At 41.2% G+C, this 20,388-nt stretch overlaps 1 protein-coding gene across 1 annotated transcript; it reads left to right on the top strand.

The window, feature by feature from the left end:
- Positions 1 to 13,881: 13,881 nt before the first annotated feature.
- Positions 13,882 to 20,273, top strand: LOC126376147 (O-acyltransferase like protein-like). Its single transcript, XM_050023341.1, has 11 exons — positions 13,882 to 14,101; positions 14,541 to 14,859; positions 15,123 to 15,234; positions 15,730 to 15,817; positions 16,358 to 16,527; positions 16,688 to 16,870; positions 17,575 to 17,769; positions 18,281 to 18,431; positions 18,897 to 19,071; positions 19,359 to 19,501; positions 19,922 to 20,273. The coding sequence occupies exons 1-11, from the start codon at positions 13,937 to 13,939 to the stop codon at positions 20,042 to 20,044; spliced, it is 1,824 nt and encodes a 607-aa protein (XP_049879298.1). The 5' UTR covers positions 13,882 to 13,936; the 3' UTR covers positions 20,045 to 20,273.
- The last annotated feature ends 115 nt before the right edge of the window (positions 20,274 to 20,388 follow it).

Raw genomic sequence — 20,388 nt, 5'->3', positions numbered from 1 at the left:
TACCGGATGTCATACTTGTTTTGGCAGTACGTAAATAATAGGTACTTAAACAAAATTGGAACGATTTAATAAGTAGGTACCAAATGTGTCTACAAGTATCTTCTAGCGATTTTTTCTGCCCTCACTGGTAGGGATTACGGGCGCGAGTATACGTCTGTTAGTGTTTCACTACCAACTAAAATGGAAACACTTTGGTGAAAACCTCCTCCTCCTCTTAAATGTAGATTTTGATGACTTCATCTTGATTTCGGCGCATTTTTTGGTGACTTACTGTGGCCAACTGGTCAACCTTAGAAGAAGATTATAATGCCACCTGCGGCAAATATACAGAAGTGGTGACACGTCAAAATAAAAAAGGTGACTTCATTAAGTCGATAAAGAAAATTGGGATGTTTAGCATCAAGCCCGAAGGGGTAGATAGAGATGTATGGTATATACATCCACTCCTTGCCAGCTATGTTTGAGTTCCATGCTCATGCCAGGGGGCGAGCCCATTGTCATTTTGAAACCACGTGATATCAATTAGCTATGATCCAGACATGAATTCAACTTCATAAGTCTGTAGTCCTTATTAAAAATCGATCACAATTTATAGTAAACCTTCCACTGTACACCTTAGACAGCCCTAATTTAGAATGCATCAAATAGTAACCGATGATGGTGTTCGCTCCAACATTAGATCTTCTCCCGTCGACATAGAGTCGTCTCTATCGACCTTCCTTTCCCTTCAACTATGTTATCTCGACTACTTTTACGGCCATCAACACGTCGGTTATAAATAACGAAAACTCATAAACTGATAAATATTGCTGTTCACTAAACTTTAATACCTTCCTATAAGTAGTTAACAGTGTTCATCTCAAAGTACAGACGGTTTTTCTAGGTACCTTCTATTTTATTTATTATTTAATTTATAACATTCAATTAATATTATCATTACAGGAAGCTCCCATATCGATAACATCTAATTAAGAATAAAATACATCTAAACGAAATACAAATATAACAAAAAATTTTTGTCCATGATAGTAATCATCATCATCAATTTAAGAGCCACGCTCTTGTCGGTGCAGCATTTTCCATGCTACTTTATTAGGGAAAAATAGGGCAGTGGTTTCCCTCTTGCCTTCCGCCCCGCAGTGCTCTGTCTGACGCGAGTGGGATGGCGTCCAGAGTAGTCTATTACAAAGCCATACTAGGACTCCTGTCCTCCGCCCCTAAATAGTACTGACAGTTACTGCTGCCCTCTGTCAGGTTCCAGGTTACAGTCCCTGTGACTTGCCCCTTCCGTCCTGTATCAATAGTAATAGATGGATAGTAATAGGTAGGTGTTATAATAAAAATATCAATTATTTAAAGGAAAAACGCTTAAAGTGGACAAAGGCGGCCTTATCCAGATGGCCATTTCCAGACAACCTTCGATAGAACATATACGTATGTACAGGGTGTTAGGGACATCGTAATAAATACTGAGGGGGGTGATTCAGACCATGATTCTGAGTTAATATCAAGTGGAATTTTCCGTCGCAAAATTCATGTTGGTTTGAGTCATCCCTCAAAGTTTTCGTTACGATGTCACTAGCGCGTTCCCGCGTCGTTCGTCTCACGCTCCTCTGAATGCGACAGGTATTTGTGTTGACAAAAGTCCGTGGCTAGTACATAATTCAATCAATCAAACCAAACAATAATTATTTATTGCATATATAACATAATTGTAGAACAGCACACGCACACACACATAGACGTAGTATTTTACGTAAAAATCCAATTGAAACAAGAGACCTTTAGCGCGTGTTGCGTGTGGCATTTCAATGTGATGTCACAATGTCTAGTCCTCCGAGTGATCTGTGCCGGACGAGCGGTCGTCGACAGCGGTGGAGGTGCGGACAACAAGCAGCGCCAGGAGTCGTCGCTTATGTAATAAGTACGACACGCTCACCACCTATCACGCTGGTCTAACAGAAAGCTTGCTGAGGTATGGGCACTTAGTTCATCTCGCGACGGATGTACAGAGGTACATTAACATCTTTTAAAAACATCTTACATCGAAATTTACCAACAGCAACTAATTTGATATTGGTAATCCCAGCAGCGAGTATTTAATTTCATTACTTAATTTTGTAAGTATACCTCTCCTTTGATTTAGTTTGGTTCTATATGTGGAAGCATGTAATTGGCCTCATTCTAGCTTATGTTTGTATGTGTTTATTTAAGGTTCTGTGCTGTTAGCTTTCCTCAATAAATAAATAAACACATTACACCCCAATTGGTATACAATCGTGAGCTTATATGTATGTTTATACAATAAGTACTCGTGAGTATTAGAAACGACCTCCGTGGTCCAGTGGTTTGAGCGTTGGGCTCATGATCCGAAGGTCCTGGGTTCAATTGGTGGGGATATATCACAAAAATCACTTTGTGATCCCTAGTTTGATTAGGACATTACAGGCGGATCACCTGATTGTCCGAAAGTTAGATGATCCGTGCTTGGGAAGGCACGTTAAGCTGTTGGTCCCGGTTACTACTGACTGATGTAAGTAAGTAGTCGTTACTGACATGGGTCAGGGGCCGTTGTCGGCTCAATAGTAACCCCGACACCAGGGTTGATGGGGTTGGTAATCCACCTCACAACCCACACGATAGAAGAAGAAGGTGGGTATTACAAATAAGTTTTACACTAGCAATTCTCAAATTTATCAGTTCAAGAGATTTCCTGAAAAGCTTTTGTCAGATGAAACATTTACCTCGTTTTTACTATTTATTACTACAACTTGGATGAGTATTTTAGACGTACTACTAAAAGAAATGTATACTTCGAGATAATTTGCAAAATATCCCGATACTTAGAGCAATCTTCGTATACTGACTGGTAATACTATGCAATATATAACAATCGGAAGTGCAGGCTACTATCAAATAAAAGCTATTTTATAAATTGACAAGACACTTTATTACATGTAATGGACAATCACAAAATAACAATAGAAGTACAATCAGCGGCTTTATCAGCAATTTCTACAACATGAACTCCTACATACAAGAAAAAACTATGGAATTCCATTTACTTCGATCCTGACACACTTCTCTTGCTTCCGCCACATTCATCATTCATTCGTCTTCTAGGCCACTTTATAAAAATAAGAATCAATTATAGTGAAATAGTGTAAAACACAAGATCTTTTTGTTTCAACAGTTTGTCCACGTCGGACGTACAATATTATAAAACACATCATGCAATAGGCAATATTTTCAATATCAAAATTAAGAATAAGTACATTAGTCACATATATTAGACAGACACCGACTCCGCCGACCTGGTTGAAGGCCCACTAGGGTCGACGGCGCCCTGACCTGACCCGAGGTTCGCGCCCAGCACCTGCCTGCCGGCCTGAGGGTGCCCCTTAGGCCTGTCGTCTTATATTTTGTGCCGAGTGAGAGCGCTCAGCTTTCCCCATTAATTCAACCAAGTAGTTAATGCCATTTGTGGAAAATCTACAATAAAACACATTAAAAAAAAAAGAAAACAGACGCAGGATTAACTAAGAATACATACGTCACCGAACTTTCTGTATGAAACCGCATAATGCCGCGCTCCGCCCGTCTGTCTTTGTGAACCTCTGCAGTTATCCATCGTGTGTTACACTGAAAGGATATTTACATAAGTAACAACTAGAGCTCTTCTAATCCTAATACGTAAGTGAGCATGTGGATCGGCACGTGGTTTCACAACGCTGCGCAGCTGTCCTTTCACTAAACACCTAGGCGGTGAGTCGCATGCACTGGCCACAGTGAGTACTCTACTCGCGTAGTGCCCCCTATTCCCAGTAGTCTTACCAGTGGAACTACTGGGAATTTCCTTCCCAATAATAGATTTACTGAATAGTAATACTTCACTTTTCCCATTAGTTTTACTGTCAAAATTTTTAAAACATAGTCCTAGTAATTGATAGACAGTAGATGACGACGTTCAGGCGTGCTTAGCTAGCATTCGTGGCTGTCTCCCAAAGCATTTTTTTGTACTTAACTAAAATATTTAATTCTGCTTACTTAAATTCGATTTTATGACTTTGAATTCATGTTTGAATCATCGTGGTTTCCAGGATTGTACCCGGTTAACATAGCCAGCGAGGAGTAGGTTCATCTCTGCCCACCCCTTCGGGAACACAGGCGTGATGCTATGTTATGTTAAGAAAAAATATCTAGACAGATCTGACGTACGTAAACTCACGCCCAGAAAGCCTAAATAGGGTAGGCGGAGCCAAAAAGTAATCAGAAGACAACTAGCATTGTTACAGCTACTTTTGATGATGTTTTTAGCGCTCGATTATTTTTAGCTAACTAATAATATAAAAAAGAAGGTGCAGGTCGTGTCGTATCGGGAGGTGAAGGTTTTGGCGGGAAGAAGAGAGGAATGGCGGTTACTCCACCGACAAGAGCGCAGCTCTTAAATAGAGAGAGAGAATAATATAATAAAAATGCAAACGAAGTACGTAATACATTGAATTACGATTACAAAGACTTACTAGTATAAGAAGTTTCAGTGCGTACGCGCGGCTTCAGGCGAACCCGACATCCGCGCAGGCGCACTGACCGGAACTACATAATACTCATAATCCATAATGTAACGCGGTGCGGTGATGTCCACATCAGTCCCGTCCCCCGTCCCCCGCCGGTGCGTTGCGTCGCGTGGCGCAAGGCTGCGTACTTACACACAATGCGAAACTATTTTTTGGCGTAATTGTACTCGATTCTTAATTACCACAAATGCTTCACACTTAAGTCCTAATTTTAAAATGAAAGTATACAGGGAACATAATACAAATATTATATTATATAGCGAAGCTTACGTCTATATATCCCAATTGGGGTAGTCAGATTTACATCGCAAGATGGACTAAGTACCCACAGCTCACCGAGCTTTCTGTTATATAGCAAATCTTTCATAGGCATAAGATGAGTCTTTGAAAAGGAATCGACACAAAGTCCGGGCAAGTGGTGAATATAATCCAACGCAAATCTATACTTATAATAAATCTGTAGAGAGGTCAATTCTGTACATTAAATATTTTTTCAAAATAACTATCAGGGGGTGATAAGTGATCGATACTGATGCCAAAAATGCAATCAGTAAAATTTTTGTCTGTCTGTCTGTCTGTCTGTATGTTCCTTATAGAAACAAAAACTACTGTACGGATTTTAATGAAACTTGGTACAATTATTCTTCACACTCCTGGACAGGTTATAGTATACTTTTCATCACGCTACAATCAATAGGAGCAGAGTAGTGAAGGGAAATCCTTTTGTATGAAAAATCTAAACCACTCAAGTTAGACGTTTGAAATTTGGCATGCAGGTACCTTAGATACCGTAGAGGTGCACTAAGAAAGGAATTCCCGAAATTCCCACGGGAACGGGAATTAGCGGGAAAATCCTTTTGTATGAAAAATCTAAACCACTCAAGTTAGACGTTTGAAATTTGGCATGCAGGTACCTTAGATACCGTAGAGGTGCACTAAGAAAGGAATTCTTGAAATTCCCACGGGAACGGGAATTAGCGGGAAAATCCTTTTGTATGAAAAATCTAAACCACTCAAGTTAGACGTTTGAAATTTGGCACGCAGGTACCTTAGATACCGTAGAGGTGCACTAAGAAAGAAATTCCCGAAATTCCCACGGGAACGGGAATTAGCGGGAAAATCCTTTTGTATGAAAAATCTAAACCACTCAAGTTAGACGTTTGAAATTTGGCATGCAGGTACCTTAGATACCGTAGAGGTGCACTAAGAAAGGAATTCCCGAAATTCCCACGGGAACGGGAATTAGCGGGAAAATCCTTTTGTATGAAAAATCTAAACCGCTTAAGTTAGACGTTTGAAATTTGGCATGCAGATACCTTAGGTACCGTAGAGGTGCACTAAGAAAGGAATTCCCGAAATTCTCACGAGAACGGGAAGTAGCGGGAAAATCCTTTTGTATGAAAAATCTAAACCACTCAAGTTAGACCATGCAGGTACCTTAGATACCGTAAAGGTGTACTAAGAAAGGAATTCCCGAAATTGATACAGGAACGGGAATTAGCGGGAAAATCCTTTTGTATGAAAAATCTAAACCACTCAAGTTAGACGTTTGAAATTTGGCATGCAGGTACTTTAGTAAACTTAAAGGTTAGTTGCAACAGGATATAACAAAATTCCCACGGGAACGGTAGTTAGCGGGAAAAAACATTTGTATGAAAAAATCAAATCTAAATAAAAGGAGAAACTGACTGACTCAGTGACTGACATATCAACGCATAGCTTGAACGGCTAAACGTAGGCATTTGAAATTTGGAAGGTACGTAGCTTAGGTACCGTAGAGGTGCACTAAGAAAGGAATTCCCAAAATTCTCACGGGAACGGGAATTAGCGGGAAAATCCTTTTGTATGAAAAATCTAAACCACTCAAGTTAGACGTTTGAAATTTGGCATGCAGATACCTTAGGTACCGTAGAGGTGTACTAAGAAAGGAATTCCCGAAATTCCCACGAGAACGGGAATTAGCGGGAAAATCCTTTTGTATGAAAAATCTAAACCACTCAAGTTAGACGTTTGAAATTTGTCATGCAGGTACCTTAGATACCGTGGAGGTGCATTAAGAAAGGAATTCCCGAAATTCCCACGGGAATGGGAATTAACGGGAAAATCCTTTTGTATGAAAAATCTAAACCATTCAAGTTAGATGTTTGGAATTTGGCACGCAGGTACCTTAGATACCGTAGAGGTGCACTAAGAAAGGAATTCCCGAAATTCCCACGGGAACGGGAATTAGCGGGAAAATCCTTTTGTATGAAAAATCTAAACCGCTTAAGTTAGACGCTTGAAATTTGGCATGCAGGTACCTTAGTTAACTTAAAGCTTAGTTGCAACAGGATATTGCATCATTCCCACGGAAACGGGAGTTAGCGGGAAAAAAACATTTGTATGAAAAAAATCGAAACCGCGTAAGATAGATGTTTTCAATTCAATTCAATTAAATTATTTATTGCATTCCATGTAGTACAATGGGGTGTTACATAGGCATAGGAACTAAAACATGGACCCTGTAGGGCACAGCAACGTTAAGGGAAGAGAGGAAGTGTGTATTAAAATTAAAACTCAATGAACAATCAATTAAAAAAAAAATTCAATCAATTGATTCAGTCTAGCATGCATGCATACCTTAGTAAATATAAAGTTTATTTCTGGCTGTATTTTGAAAAATGGGAGTTATTGGGAAAAAAACTGTATGAAAAAATCTAAACTGCATAAGTTAGATGCTTGAAATTTGATATGCACTCCCACACACACAAAGATCTCTCTCTTATATAACACGCCACGCGGACGAAGTCGCGGGCAAAAGCTAGTCTATAATAAGTCACGTCAAAAAATAATCTGAAAAGAAAAGAAAATCAGAAGTCACATATCAAGACTTCTGCAGTAGTTTTAGGCGGATGAGACGTTCGTTATGCAAAAATTGACGATTCAAAGTGTAAATGTTACCTACTGAATAAAGATATTTTTGAATTTGAATTTGAATTTTCGAATTCGAAATAATTCTTACAGGAACCTACCATGACGTAAAACTGTCCAATAATAATACGCTCCCGACGAATTTCGCTCCTCGCGGTCTTTTGCAGCCTCTGTAGCTTGCTCCCATGACAAGCCTAGAGATTTTAACTCTCGGTCAACTGAGCGTCGCCAGGTCTCTTTGGGCACCATGTCCGAGCTCGTCGGGACGGGTGTCCCATGGGCATTTTAAGGATATTACCCATCCACCGCCATTTCCGTGTGCGGATATCAGCCTCCACAGTGTTTTTCCCAGTCAATCTCCACATAGTTCTGTGTTTGTAATAGTTTTAGGCCAGAAGATCTTTTTAACATTTGCCGTATACACTTATTAACAAACTTATGGATTTTGCCGGTCGTCTTTTCGGACAAACCATGTCTCACACACGTATAAATAATAGAACAGACTTAACGTTGGAGGTCAAATTTCTCAGGTTCGTTCAAAAGTTTGATAACAACGTTTGAATTCTTTACTATCTTATCTGCTCTGTTTCACACTATGTCTTGTCGTATTCTTCCATTAGGTATCCACTTACTATAAAATTTATCTTACTGTGCACTGCATCTATAGTTTTTTCTGGTATTAAGGTCGGCTTTTGACCCTGTAGCGGTAAAAGCCGTGATGGACAACACGTGTGGCTCACATGTAGCTCATACCGGCGCCCGCGCAGCTACACGCGTGTTACCCAGATATCCAGTGGTATGACCGATAGCTGGCAGCTGACATGTCCGGTGCATACTGAGCAGCTAGGCTGACACAGGCCTGCGCAGTCAGTTGTACTACTGATTTGACCTACTGACCAGACCACAGTATCCACTTCCGTATCCGCCAATTAAAAAAACAAGAATTATTTTCTAACTGTACCCGAAATAATTTATGTGCTTTTGAAAATCCGTATTACAAGATAAAAAAATATCTGATAGAAAAATATTTTTCATAATAATTATGTTGTATCTTCGCCTTCCCTCGTCCGGCTAAGTAGTTAATGTCATCTGCGGCACATCTACAACAAGTCATGTCAAAATATAATAGCCTTGCCTCGCTTTGCTTTTCTAGTCAAGTAACAGCACCCTTATCAGATATTTATGAGGTTCGCCGGTCCGCTTAACTAAATCTAGGATAAAGTCACGACAAAAATGTCTCGGTATGAATGATGCAGGCTGGTGGACGACAGGCTTTAATTGGTTTATTACAGTGAAATAGACTCTCAGCGGGCAGTAACCGCTTGTAGCAACATAGTCACAACACGCACTTAGAAATACGCTCTCAGATGCTGGTAGTAGATGATTACTAATTGAATTAATCGATTTTCAATATTGATCCTTCACGTTCTTAAACTGTTCAAAAGATAAGTAGCGGGTATTTCACTAGTGTAGAGGTTTATAAACTAAAGGGCTATAACTGTTCATTGACACCATTATTAATTAGTTACAACAATATTGAACAGATTGCACAAGCTCTACTATGTTACTGCCAACACGCAGTTAAGTATCTTACATAGTATGATATTAGGACATGCGCAAGTATCCATGATGATGATGATACCTCATCATATTCTTTAATAATACAGCTAGACATACACAAGCTTGCAGCCGTACATCAGTAGACCATAGTAATGAGAATAGAGGTTATTGTATTACCTCAAAATAGAGGATTCAGAGGTAGGCTGTCGCGTTTGTAGGGTGAGGCCTAGGGTTTAGATGAAAGATAATGTTTGTGAGTGAAAGTAAACATCAATATATGTTATAATATAATATTATATTATTTACTCTTTGTTAAAGTATACATAGTTAATTTGCCTAATTTGTACCTAATTTGGTGATGACGAACGTTTCGTTTGGAGACTTTTAATTTTCCTAAATTTAAACCCAATTCTAATGGTAGCACCGTGCAGCGCCGGCGGCGAGTCCCGTTATCAGACTCGCTGGCTGTTACACTTTGGAAAGTGGAATATAGGGAGAGTACATTCCAATGTACTTCCATTTAAAGAAAAACATAGATATTATTATAATCTCACAATGCAATGTTATGATATTTTTTGACATTAGAATTAAAATGTTAACATTGTGTTCATCAAAATATTATATCAATCTTACTATTTATTTGACCGATTTTGAAGTCGGTTAAATATTTTAATTCCTTTTTATTAGTACGTACTTTTAAGAAAAATAAATCTCGTGTTGCGCGCGTTGATGTCTTTTGTTCCACGCAACGCACAGCGCAAGTATTATAATAGTTTAAAGGTTGGTTAGAAACTTAGGTAACATGTAGATTGGAGTGGTCGCTGGGGTAGCTTTTCAGGGAGGTGAGGAACATGTACGGTCACGAGCATTAATATGTAACACTGTGGTACCGTGTCACATTAACTTTTTTGACAAATTGAACTGTAAGTCTCACTAAATGTCAAATATGTTAGTGCGACAGAGTCCTAAAGTGGGTAGATTATATTGCTCATGACTGTACGGCATACATCCACCCGCCGCCACGCACTCATAAGAAAAATAAAAAGTCTCTTTAATAAACGCAAACCAAAACAAAACCGTCACACAGAACAAAACTCGTACCGTTCGTTCATCCCCGTTGTTGTGAACTCCTCGCAGAACAGTTTATAGCCCTTTTACATGTTTTTATTTTTATATTTTCTTTTTTTTTACTACGCTTTGAATTTTGTTTTTGTTTTTATATAAGTACGTCTTGTGATCTATGTTGATGAAGGAAAATGAAGCTCTCTCTCTCAAGTATTTATCGTAATACAGTTCATATCTCAGCTATCACCGCAGCTCACACCGACTGTAATTTCTCCGAGATTAGAAATAACATCCGGTGAACGTATCTTCATGAAGCTGAGGATTACAATGTAAGTGGCGAACTTAGTTGCGGGGTGGTTGTAAATATATTGCGGCGGGTTATTAAGTAACTATATTACGGCAACATGGTTTGATCGATAGTTACCAGGACACGGGTTATATGGTAGATTGCGAATCTAGGTTTATCGAAACTGTCTAGCCTAGAAGTTTAGCAGCTACGTACTTATGTAACAGCCATTCATTTAAGCTTTCTATGTAATTCTTAAGGAACTACATAAACATAAACAGCCTATGTACGTCCCACGTACTGGGCACAGTCTCAACTCAATTAATTGGAGGGGGTATGGAGTATACTCCACCACGCTGCTCCACTGGGGGTTGGTGGACAATTCTTAAAAGCTTCATCATGCTTGCATGCATTTTTGGTACGTACGGTCGGTACGGTACGTAAGGTCAGACATTAATTTAGTCATGAAATATGTAAAGCAGGTTTTACTAAGGTTTAGGCTTGCGGCTTGTCCAACCCATTAACAATTACATGCGTAAGTTTATGACGTATAACAACGAAAACCTATTTTTATACACCGGGCCCTTTGTAGGTAGATAAATGTTCGATTCCCATTGCTCCATATTGTTCGTATTATGTACTCTACGCAAGTACTTGCCACTTTCTGCTCTGTTTACGCATTTCACCTCCAAACGCAATACATTCAGTGCATATGAATCTAAAATTAGACATTTAATTACCGAATTAACAGCTTGTGTTTTTGGGACGAACTTTTGCAATGTTATTTGCATAACGCCTGAGATGAGTATAACAGCAAAAATTGTGGACGAAGTAATGTTTATCAGACGTTATGACGCTACGGTTGCGTTGCGTTCGTCACTCTGGCAGGCGTATATAATTCTGACTTCTTCATGAGCTAAAACCTTACAATAATATTTAAAAAATATGTTTTGCGTTTATATTAAAAAAAATAAGTGACGAATCACGTTTTCACAGGGTCCGCGCTTACCAAACCTGAAGATTTGACATGTCTGGTTGTTTACGGAAGTGATGCCTCCAAAACGTATTTCTCCGGAATACGGGTTTCCACGATGTCTTGCTTTACCACTGAGTACGTGATTATTTACTTATTTAGTTATAATAATTTATGATCCAAACATGAATTGCGAAGACAAATTCGAAAATCATCGGTTAAGGCCCGTGCTGGAATCAATCCTGCGACCTTCATTATTTTAACCAAATACAGTTTTGTAGCTAGGTACTTAAATCACTGAATTCATTCAAATAAGCTCAAAACTCTTGCAAGTAATTATATTTTATTAAAGGCTACACTGTCTCACTGCTGGGGTTTACTCTTTGGCTCAGGCAAATAGTAAGTGATATGATCGCAATCTACAAAAACATACTTAACTAGGTAAATAAGTTCTTACGTTTGAAACTACACACTAGCTACATCAAGGATATACTTTTCACATTTTTCTTGTCTCAACAACAATAACTTGGAGGTGAAGTCAGTTCAGCCTATTGTGCTTATTTTTATTCGTATTTTTATGTCCTGTGTATAATTATGTGGTTGTGCAATAAAGTATTATTGATTGATGCCCCCCCCCCCCCCGGGTCCACAAAAAGTTATTGAATATTTAGTAAACAGGTATACCTTACCTTTAAACGAAAATTATTGTTTAAGTACCTATTTAGCTGTACAACACAGTCAAAAAATTCATCTTTGTTAGGTTTCACAACTGGGCCTTCGTTGCCTTATTATTAAGCATTATATCCCCAAGGTGTAGTGGTTAGGTTGGGTCAGTGTTAGGCTCCCGATCTGGTGATCCGGGTTCGATTCCGGATGGGGGTTGGGCGTCTTGTGCCGGCCCTGTAACTATTGTTCACAATGAAAGCCGACCAAGAGTGGACCTGTGTACTGACCTTACTTTCCTCCTTCCTTAGTATCTTCCGCGTTTATACAAACCGATGTAAAGGAAAGGTTAAGGATCTTCGACCTCGGAGATTTTTTGCAGCGATGCAAACGCGATACCGTCGCGCTTCTCTCGCGCTGCAAACGCGATGCAGTAACGCTGTTTTCCATTCACGCGCCGCTCTCTCCATTCTATTCATTCTATTTTTGAGGAAGTGTGAATAGGCAGGGAGAGAACAATGGGACGAGGTACTATGCAATCGTACTATACACCAAAGTGATGGATATTAATTTACTTTATTGAATAACACACAACATTTATTTATTCACATTTACATTATACAATAAATGGTATCATTACGGGATTCAATCCCAAATCGATATCATTGCAAACCTTCAAGACAATTTAGACAACATAATAACAAATAAATATTCAAAAATTAACCAATTACCTATAAATTATTAAATTAATACTGACCACCGCATTAATTGTTACTGGCAATAAATTTATTTTATTCTTATTCTTATTCTTAATACATTAGTCAAAGTCAAATCAGTCTAAACATATCGACAGCAGTGCGCACAGGGCACTGTGATCGGTAAAGTAAAGGGACGTGAGCGACTGCAACTGACTGACTTCATTCCTTGATAATAGGTGCGGTAACATGTTGTACCTCACTGTATCCATAATCCAAATAAAGTGGTAATAAAGGAACATAGTCCTGGATTTCCCGGAACAACTGCATCGACATCTCTCTCGCTTTCGTTATCGGAAGTACGGTCATTGTCTTTAGCTCTCCTTGACCGCAACCTCTGTAATTGTCTCGGCGCGGCGCTGGCGCACGTCACTTTGTGTAAGTATATAGGTTGTATAGTTTATATAAAGTGTAGCGTGCGCGCGCGCAGCAGTGTTGCGGTGTGATGTGGGTGCTGCTGGTGCTTGTGCGGGCCGCGCTGCTGGCAGGCGCGTGCGCCGCCGCCGACATCTCTGGTGAGTGGGTTGTGTTTGTTGTTTACAATATGTTATGTTGTCTCGTGGTCATGTCTACTCCTATAATTGTTTACAATTGAATCACATGTACACTTTTTTGGCAACATCTAAACGCCCTTAATATATGTTTTTCGTACCTACGTTTGATTTACGGTTGCGATGCGCGTGAGTTTATGTTAGTATGTGACAATATTCACAAAATCAATTGTGATGTACAACGTATGTGTGTAAATAAGCAATAATAACACATCTAGTAGCAGGGATTATATTTAAACGCGTGACTAATAAATATACAACGTGCAAACCAAAAGAAATTGTGTCCTTTCTTACATGACTGGTTGATTTTCTGTCAAGTTGCTACCATAAGGTGCGTTGCGTACATAATTTCTACTTATCCACCTTATGATTTCATATTCGACCATTCTTATATAAATCTTTATACACTGCCCTAACTCCTACCATGCCTGTAGGATATAGCCTTAGTACAACTTACAGATGACCTTTATAGACGGCGATACGGCTCACCACCTATCACGTCGGACTAACAGAAATCTCGATGAGGTGTGGGTACTTAGTTCATCTTGCGATGGATGTACCTCTGACTACCCCAATTGGGACATAGTCGTGAGCTTATGTTATGTTATGTGTGTACAGATGAGCAGTACTATCGCATGCCGCAGCTGTTCTCGTTGGAGGACCGCGAGGCGTGCGTGCGCCTGCGCGGCGACTACTGCCTCGGGACATTCACACTGCGCCCGCGCACTGAGCGCGGTCGCGAGCTCTTCGATATCATGCTGGTGAGCTGTCTGTAGTTATCTCATCAATATGTTAATAAAGAAAGAACTATTGACAGTAACAGTCGTCGCATATTTTTCACGAAGAGCAACTACCATGCGTGGGAGCAAAGCAGAAGGGTTGTCAACCATGGAATAACGACAGCCGAATGCGCACCGTTTGCACCGAATGAAATTTTAAACCTACAAATGCTAACCATATATACAACGGCTTACTTGAAATTATCTTCAAAATTTCACTAATTTGTTGGTTCCCTATATATAGCTTTCTCTGTCTAACCTATTAGCTGTAGCGTGAAGTGGCAGATGCACTTTGTTTCCAAATAATCGTTCTTTTCATGATATATTTTTTCGATTAACTTACTCAAAAAGACAATCTTGACTAGAAATGTAGGTACTACATAGGTATACCTCATATTACTACCTCATATGTCCCCAACAGAAATACTCGCAAGACGACCGCAACTTCAACCACACGGTCCTGCACCGGGGGTACTGCGTAACAACCCGCTGCCCCGACCTCGCCTCGAGAACCTCCAGTGCCTCGAGGCCAGCGAGGCGCTTTCTGCGCTGCGTGGACCGCGAAGCCGAGGCCTACGGGCTCCGGGCCTCGCCTCTACGCCTCGACTCCTGCGAGACCGCGGCCGGGGACCCGCCGCCTGATGTTGTTGATTGGAGCTTCGCGGTTGTGGTCGCAGTCATAGTGGTGTTGAATGTTGCTGGAACTGTTTACGACTTTACGAGGAGTCCTGATGAGAAACGTAAGTTCAGTAAATGGTGAGTTTGGTAGCAGTTTTAGAAGTGTCTGTTTAAAAAATATCATCTTTGTTACTCTACAGACGTAATTATTATTGCTAGTTCCGCTTAACCATACGTTCCGGGACAGAGCATCGAAAGGTGAGAGGCCTTAATTAATTTTTCCTTATTTGTTTCCTCCATACCCACATTACGATGTGATACTATACGGCTCCAATATCTCACAATATACGACTCTATTATTTGTGGTGATTGATGACTGTTCCAGCGAACCAGTACCTGCTGCCGTGGTCAGTACGTGTCAACTGGCGGCGGCTGACAGCCACTTACGACGACGGCGACCCGCGCCTCACCGCTCTCAAGTCCGTGCAGGGTGTTAAGTGAGTTACATACACTTCCCATCAAATACCTTTACTTACTTAGGGAACTTCTAGAAATTTCCCTACGTGGTCCTTATTTTCAACTTGCGAACCGTTTGATGTTCTGTTACTAGCCTGTCTGGTCAAATGCTCTACGTTATATGCACCATAATATTACGGCTTCCGAGGTCTAGTAGTGGTAGAAGGCCCGAATTCAAATCCCGGTGGAGGCATCACAAAAATCTCTTTTTGGTCCCTAGTTTGGTTAGGACATCAAAACACCTGATTATCCGAAATAAAAAAATGATCAGTACTATTACTTACTGATAAGCACGTATCGTTTTATGAGCCATGTAATGGGTTGGTCAATCATCAAACAAGCACCACGATAGAAGATGTTATGTGTGTATATTTTAATGTTTTAAATGTATATGTGTGTCGTAGATTTTACCTAAATAAACTTTTTTATTATTATTATTATTAAGTCTGACCTTATGATATATTTTTTTGTTGCAGGGCATTCACTCTAGCGCTGGTGATGCTGGGACACTCCATGATAGTGCACAACATGTCCTACATAGAAAACACTAGGTTCTTCGAGCAGGTATGATGGCCACAAGGTGTCTACTTGAGACGTGTGCCTCTGACCCGATGGCGGGTGTGAGACGCGCACGACACTTAACACGGACGACGACCAATAGACATAAGTATACACTGCATCGATTGGTCGAAGTGTGCTTCTTTGGCTGCGTTTAGCGTAACTCGCGCAAAAGGGCTGATCCTTTCCAAAGTCTCTCTATTCAACGCCTGGTATTAAATGTGTCCAATGTATCACTAATATAAGAGCCACACTCTTGTCGTTGTACCATTCTCCATGCTACTTTTTAGGGCAAAATAGGGCTGTGGTTTCCCTCTTGCCTACCGCCCAAACGTCCAATGTATACATTGATTTATAAGATGCGCTTCTCTTGCAGTTTCTTGTCATTTCTTCTCCCCAGCCATGACACCTTGCGAAATGACGTACATTCAAAAATGACCTTCAACAAGTTTATCCACGATAATGATTCTGATTTCTGTAGGTACTTATTATGGTTTTACTTTAAGTCAACACACCGATATATTTTTAACGTTTTTTATCGTCCAGGGCAACGCGCACTGGCTGGCGACGTTCTTGCACAACGGGTCGGTGGTGGTGCAAGGCTTCGTGCTGGTCTCCGCCTTCCTGCTGGCGTACAACCTGCTGCTGTTGCGCGACGCCGGCGTACAGCTGCGCCTGCGCATGCTGCCCGCCGCGCTGCTGCACCGGCTCATCAGGTACCACACACTAATAATGTTATTTTTTATTCACACATATAATATTTTCAAAAATGACTTCCGACCAATTAGTTAATGTCATTTGCGAAAAATACCTCGCATGTCTCACTTTTCCAACTCTATATCTAGCATTAAAGCTGTTTATAATAAACCATTTCAGGATCGTCCCGCTGCACATGTTCATGGTGGGCCTGTCAGCCACGTGGTGGTCGCGGGGCGGCGCGGGCGCACAGTGGGCGCTGCTGCACGCGCAGCGGGCCGCGTGCCGCAGCGTCTGGTGGGCGCACGCGCTCTCGCTCAACAACATACTCACTGTCGACGACCGCTGTCTGCTGCAGGCCTGGTAATACATTCATGTGCACAAACAGTGACTGACTTTCAGACTGTCTCATTCCTACTTTTGTCCATTTTACTGCCATAATTATGTAGGTACTCTTCTTTCATCCGTCTCGCTAACACCTGGAACCATGACCCGTTGCCATATCCTCGTGTGTCTGTCAAAATCACCCGAATGATCCGAGATACATGATAACGGCATGACATGCCCGTGATTGCACATCAAAAAATAGGATAGGTATAGGTACTTATATCGAATGTCAGTATAATGTAAGAACGCTAAGGCCTCCAAATGAGGAAATTCGTAAAAAATGCATGAAGTCTCGGCTTTGACCTTTCAAAACAAAAATGCAGTTGCCATATTTGGAAATATCACCTGCAGACGAGACTTTTCCTTTTGAGGGTTGGATATATCAGTTACATACATAAGCTCACGACTATATCCCAACTGGGGTAGTCAGAGGTACATCCATCACAAGATGATCTAAGTACCCACACCTCACCGAGCTTTCTGTTAGACCAACCTGATACGTGGTGAGCCGTGTTGCAATCTATAATGGTCGAGCCAACTGTGTTAGTGAAAACTCATTAGTGCAAGTTTGGTACCGGGATTCGAACCGGCGGCGCTCCCCGATTGAGACTCAAGCCGGTGTAGCACAGAACCACAGTGATATATCAGTATTGAAAATGAATGATGAGATCTGTGCCCAGGTTCCTAGCAGCGGACATGCAAGTGTTCGTGGTGACAGCCGCGGTGACCCTGTGGCTGGCGGGGCGGCAGCGGGGGGGCGGCGGGCGGGGCGCGCTGCGGCTGCTGGCGGCGCTGGTGGCGGGCGCGGTGGCGGGGAACTGGCTGCTCGCGTACTGGCTCCAGGTCAAGCCCATCATGCTCGAGATGAAACCTGAGTAAGTGCTTATGGTTGCAGTATTCAATTACCTATAGCTGCCAGTCGTTTTGAGTTCTACATGTTTTTCTTATTATTTTGGCATTGTACGCCTCTAGACTTTCCCATATTACTTATAAGTAGTAGTAGTAGGTAATCCTTTTAAAACTTATTTCGAGGGCTTATGATGATGATGTTGTCAATATTTCGACCTCTAAAAAGTACTTTTGGTAGTTACGTACCAACATAATAATACGAGTAGCATATTCCAGGCAATATTCAATATTCATTATTTGCATACTAGATGGTGTACCTACAAGTTGGTAAGTTACATAAAATATGAATTTCACATCATAGATATTCATTAGTGCTGTAAAACATTTATTTATCAGAAGTTATTTGTTCCATTCATTTCATATCCATTGCTCATTTTTAGGTAATGATTAGTACCAGAGGTACCCAAAAATAAGTCTTATATACCTAATACTAGCTACACCTAGCAGTTATCTCAACGTAGTGTCGTGTGCGTACAGTGTGATCCGCGAGCAGTACGTGGGCTCGGCATCATTCAAGTGGATGTACGCGGCGCCCTGGGGCAGCTTGCCGGCGGGCCTGCTGGGCGTGTGGCTGGCCTTCCTGCATCACCGGCTGCAGCGCCTGCGCATCCGACCGGAGCGCAGCAAGGTGGGTCACCTGATAGGAGTCTAATGAAGTTTCTATTACAGAGCACATTTCTAGGGACGTACTTACCGTTTAGGTCCACGAAGATGTCGCGGGCGGAGTGGTGTGTATGTGTGTAGTGTATAAGGCCGGACTCCACCAGCCTCTCTGCATTATCTCCCCATTGGTTGAGTCCGGACGTACCTAAGTCAAGGTATCGGCACACCTTAGTTAATAATTACTACGTAACCACGTCAATATTGGTTTAGATAAGTAGATGTTTTCTCCGCAAATTAATCCGCGTGGATTCCTTACTGCAAGCCTTCATTTTTTAAATAAAAGTACCTACCTTATTCTTAACAGTGCTTGTCTATTTTATTTTATAAAAGGTGTTAATCCTGTCCCGATAATTTTCTGTTGAATTCTTACTCTTCCATCACTAATACAATCAGCCACCAATCAACCTGTTTCACCTTTTACATTCCACAGATATTCCGGCTAGCGTACACATGGTTCCTGCCAGCACTATTCCTGTGGGTGCTGGGCGGGCACCTGGTGCGACATGCGCCTGCGCCGGTAGTAGCACTGTACGCGGCCGCGGACCGCGTCGGTTATGTCGCCATCGGCGCTACAGGGCTCATAGGGTTCTTCAATGGCGTTGATAGTGAGTGACTAAATATTTGTAGAGTTTTTACGATGTTCATCAAGGTATTCAAACAAGTAAAGGTATCTGAAGTACTAGCCAGGAGTATACCGGCGACATTGCTCCATACTCCAGTTGATTGAGGGGAAGCTTGTTCCCAGCTGTGGGACGTATACAGGCAACTTATGTATACCTAAGCCACACCTAATTACACCTCTTGAATCCTAATGCAGAACTCATAATATCTATCTACTCCCCTACTGAGTCATTTCAATGCAATACCATGTATGTGTGTGATCCTACTTCAGGTTTCTGGAAAAGGTTCTTCGAGTGGCGCGGCTGGCTACCGCTGGGGCGCATGTCTCTGGCTGTAATGCTGGTACATTGGAACTGGCACCTCACGCACATCGCGCTCAAGACCACGCTCTCCACAGTCTCGGTATTTGAAGTGGTCAGTATCTATATCTAAATACTCTTATTAATTACAATACTAATAAAAAGGTAGAGTACAGGGCCAATTCTACATACCACTCCCATGGCACTCCAAGTAAAAACTGTTTGGCGCAGTCCCTGTCGTATGACAGCTTCAATTGCAACAGCGCCTTTACGAAGCCGCGGCCTGATTTATATGAGGGCTTCAGCCAATAAATACAGCAAATGCTATCTACGGTAAACGTTATACGGCTATTAGTCTAAACCCTCGTTATAATTTGCGCCGCGCGCGGCACGGTTGCCGTGTCACGAAGGCGGGTGTTTTAATTTTCAAAGTTCCACGTAGTTCTAATAAAGTGCAATGTGTAGGTACCTATGCCAACTTCTACATGTCTTTTAGGTCTATAATGTGCCATAAAGTGCTTATTCATTTCCCCAGGGAGGTCACTGGCATTCTGTGCAGATCATGTCATACGTGACGGCGCTGCCGCTGCACCTCTGTCTGGAAGTGCCGGCACAGCGCTCGCTGCAGGCGTTGTTGTTCAAGACGGTCAAGACCTGATGATCTGCTAAAACCAGCAAACTACCCGTCTAGTCTGAAGTAGTTGTACGGTAGTATAATTGGTCGCCGATAGATGACCTTTTATATATTATGGCCACAGACATTTAATGAGGTGTATATTATTATGGCGATGAATATAAAAAATATATTTTGTAGATAAATTGAATTTCATCTGTGATAGCTATTATTTGATAAGAAAAATGGTAATAAATGATTATATAAAAACTGACATCCTTCTTACTTAGTTTTTTCTTTCCTAATTTTGCGAGAAAGAGTAAAGTAAAAATAAAAATTGAATTATGTTCAAGTTTTTGAACGAATCTGAATCTGTCACAGTGACAAAT

Source organism: Pectinophora gossypiella, chromosome 20, assembly GCF_024362695.1.
Source record: "Pectinophora gossypiella chromosome 20, ilPecGoss1.1, whole genome shotgun sequence".
NCBI lineage: Eukaryota > Metazoa > Arthropoda > Insecta > Lepidoptera > Gelechiidae > Pectinophora > Pectinophora gossypiella.
The sequence above is the reverse complement of the archived record's forward strand: the minus strand, read 5'-3'. Positions and strand labels throughout refer to the sequence as shown.

Bases quoted from the DNA above. Each gene is read 5' to 3' on its own strand.
- LOC126376147 (XM_050023341.1), top strand. From the start codon at position 13,937: ATGTTATGTTATGTGTGTACAGATGAGCAGTACTATCGCATGCCGCAG. The intron at 14,860-15,122 runs GTAAGTTCAGTA...TGACTGTTCCAG, and splicing joins GAGGAGTCCTGATGAGAAAC to CGAACCAGTACCTGCTGCCG. The intron at 15,818-16,357 runs GTATGATGGCCA...TTTATCGTCCAG, and splicing joins ACACTAGGTTCTTCGAGCAG to GGCAACGCGCACTGGCTGGC.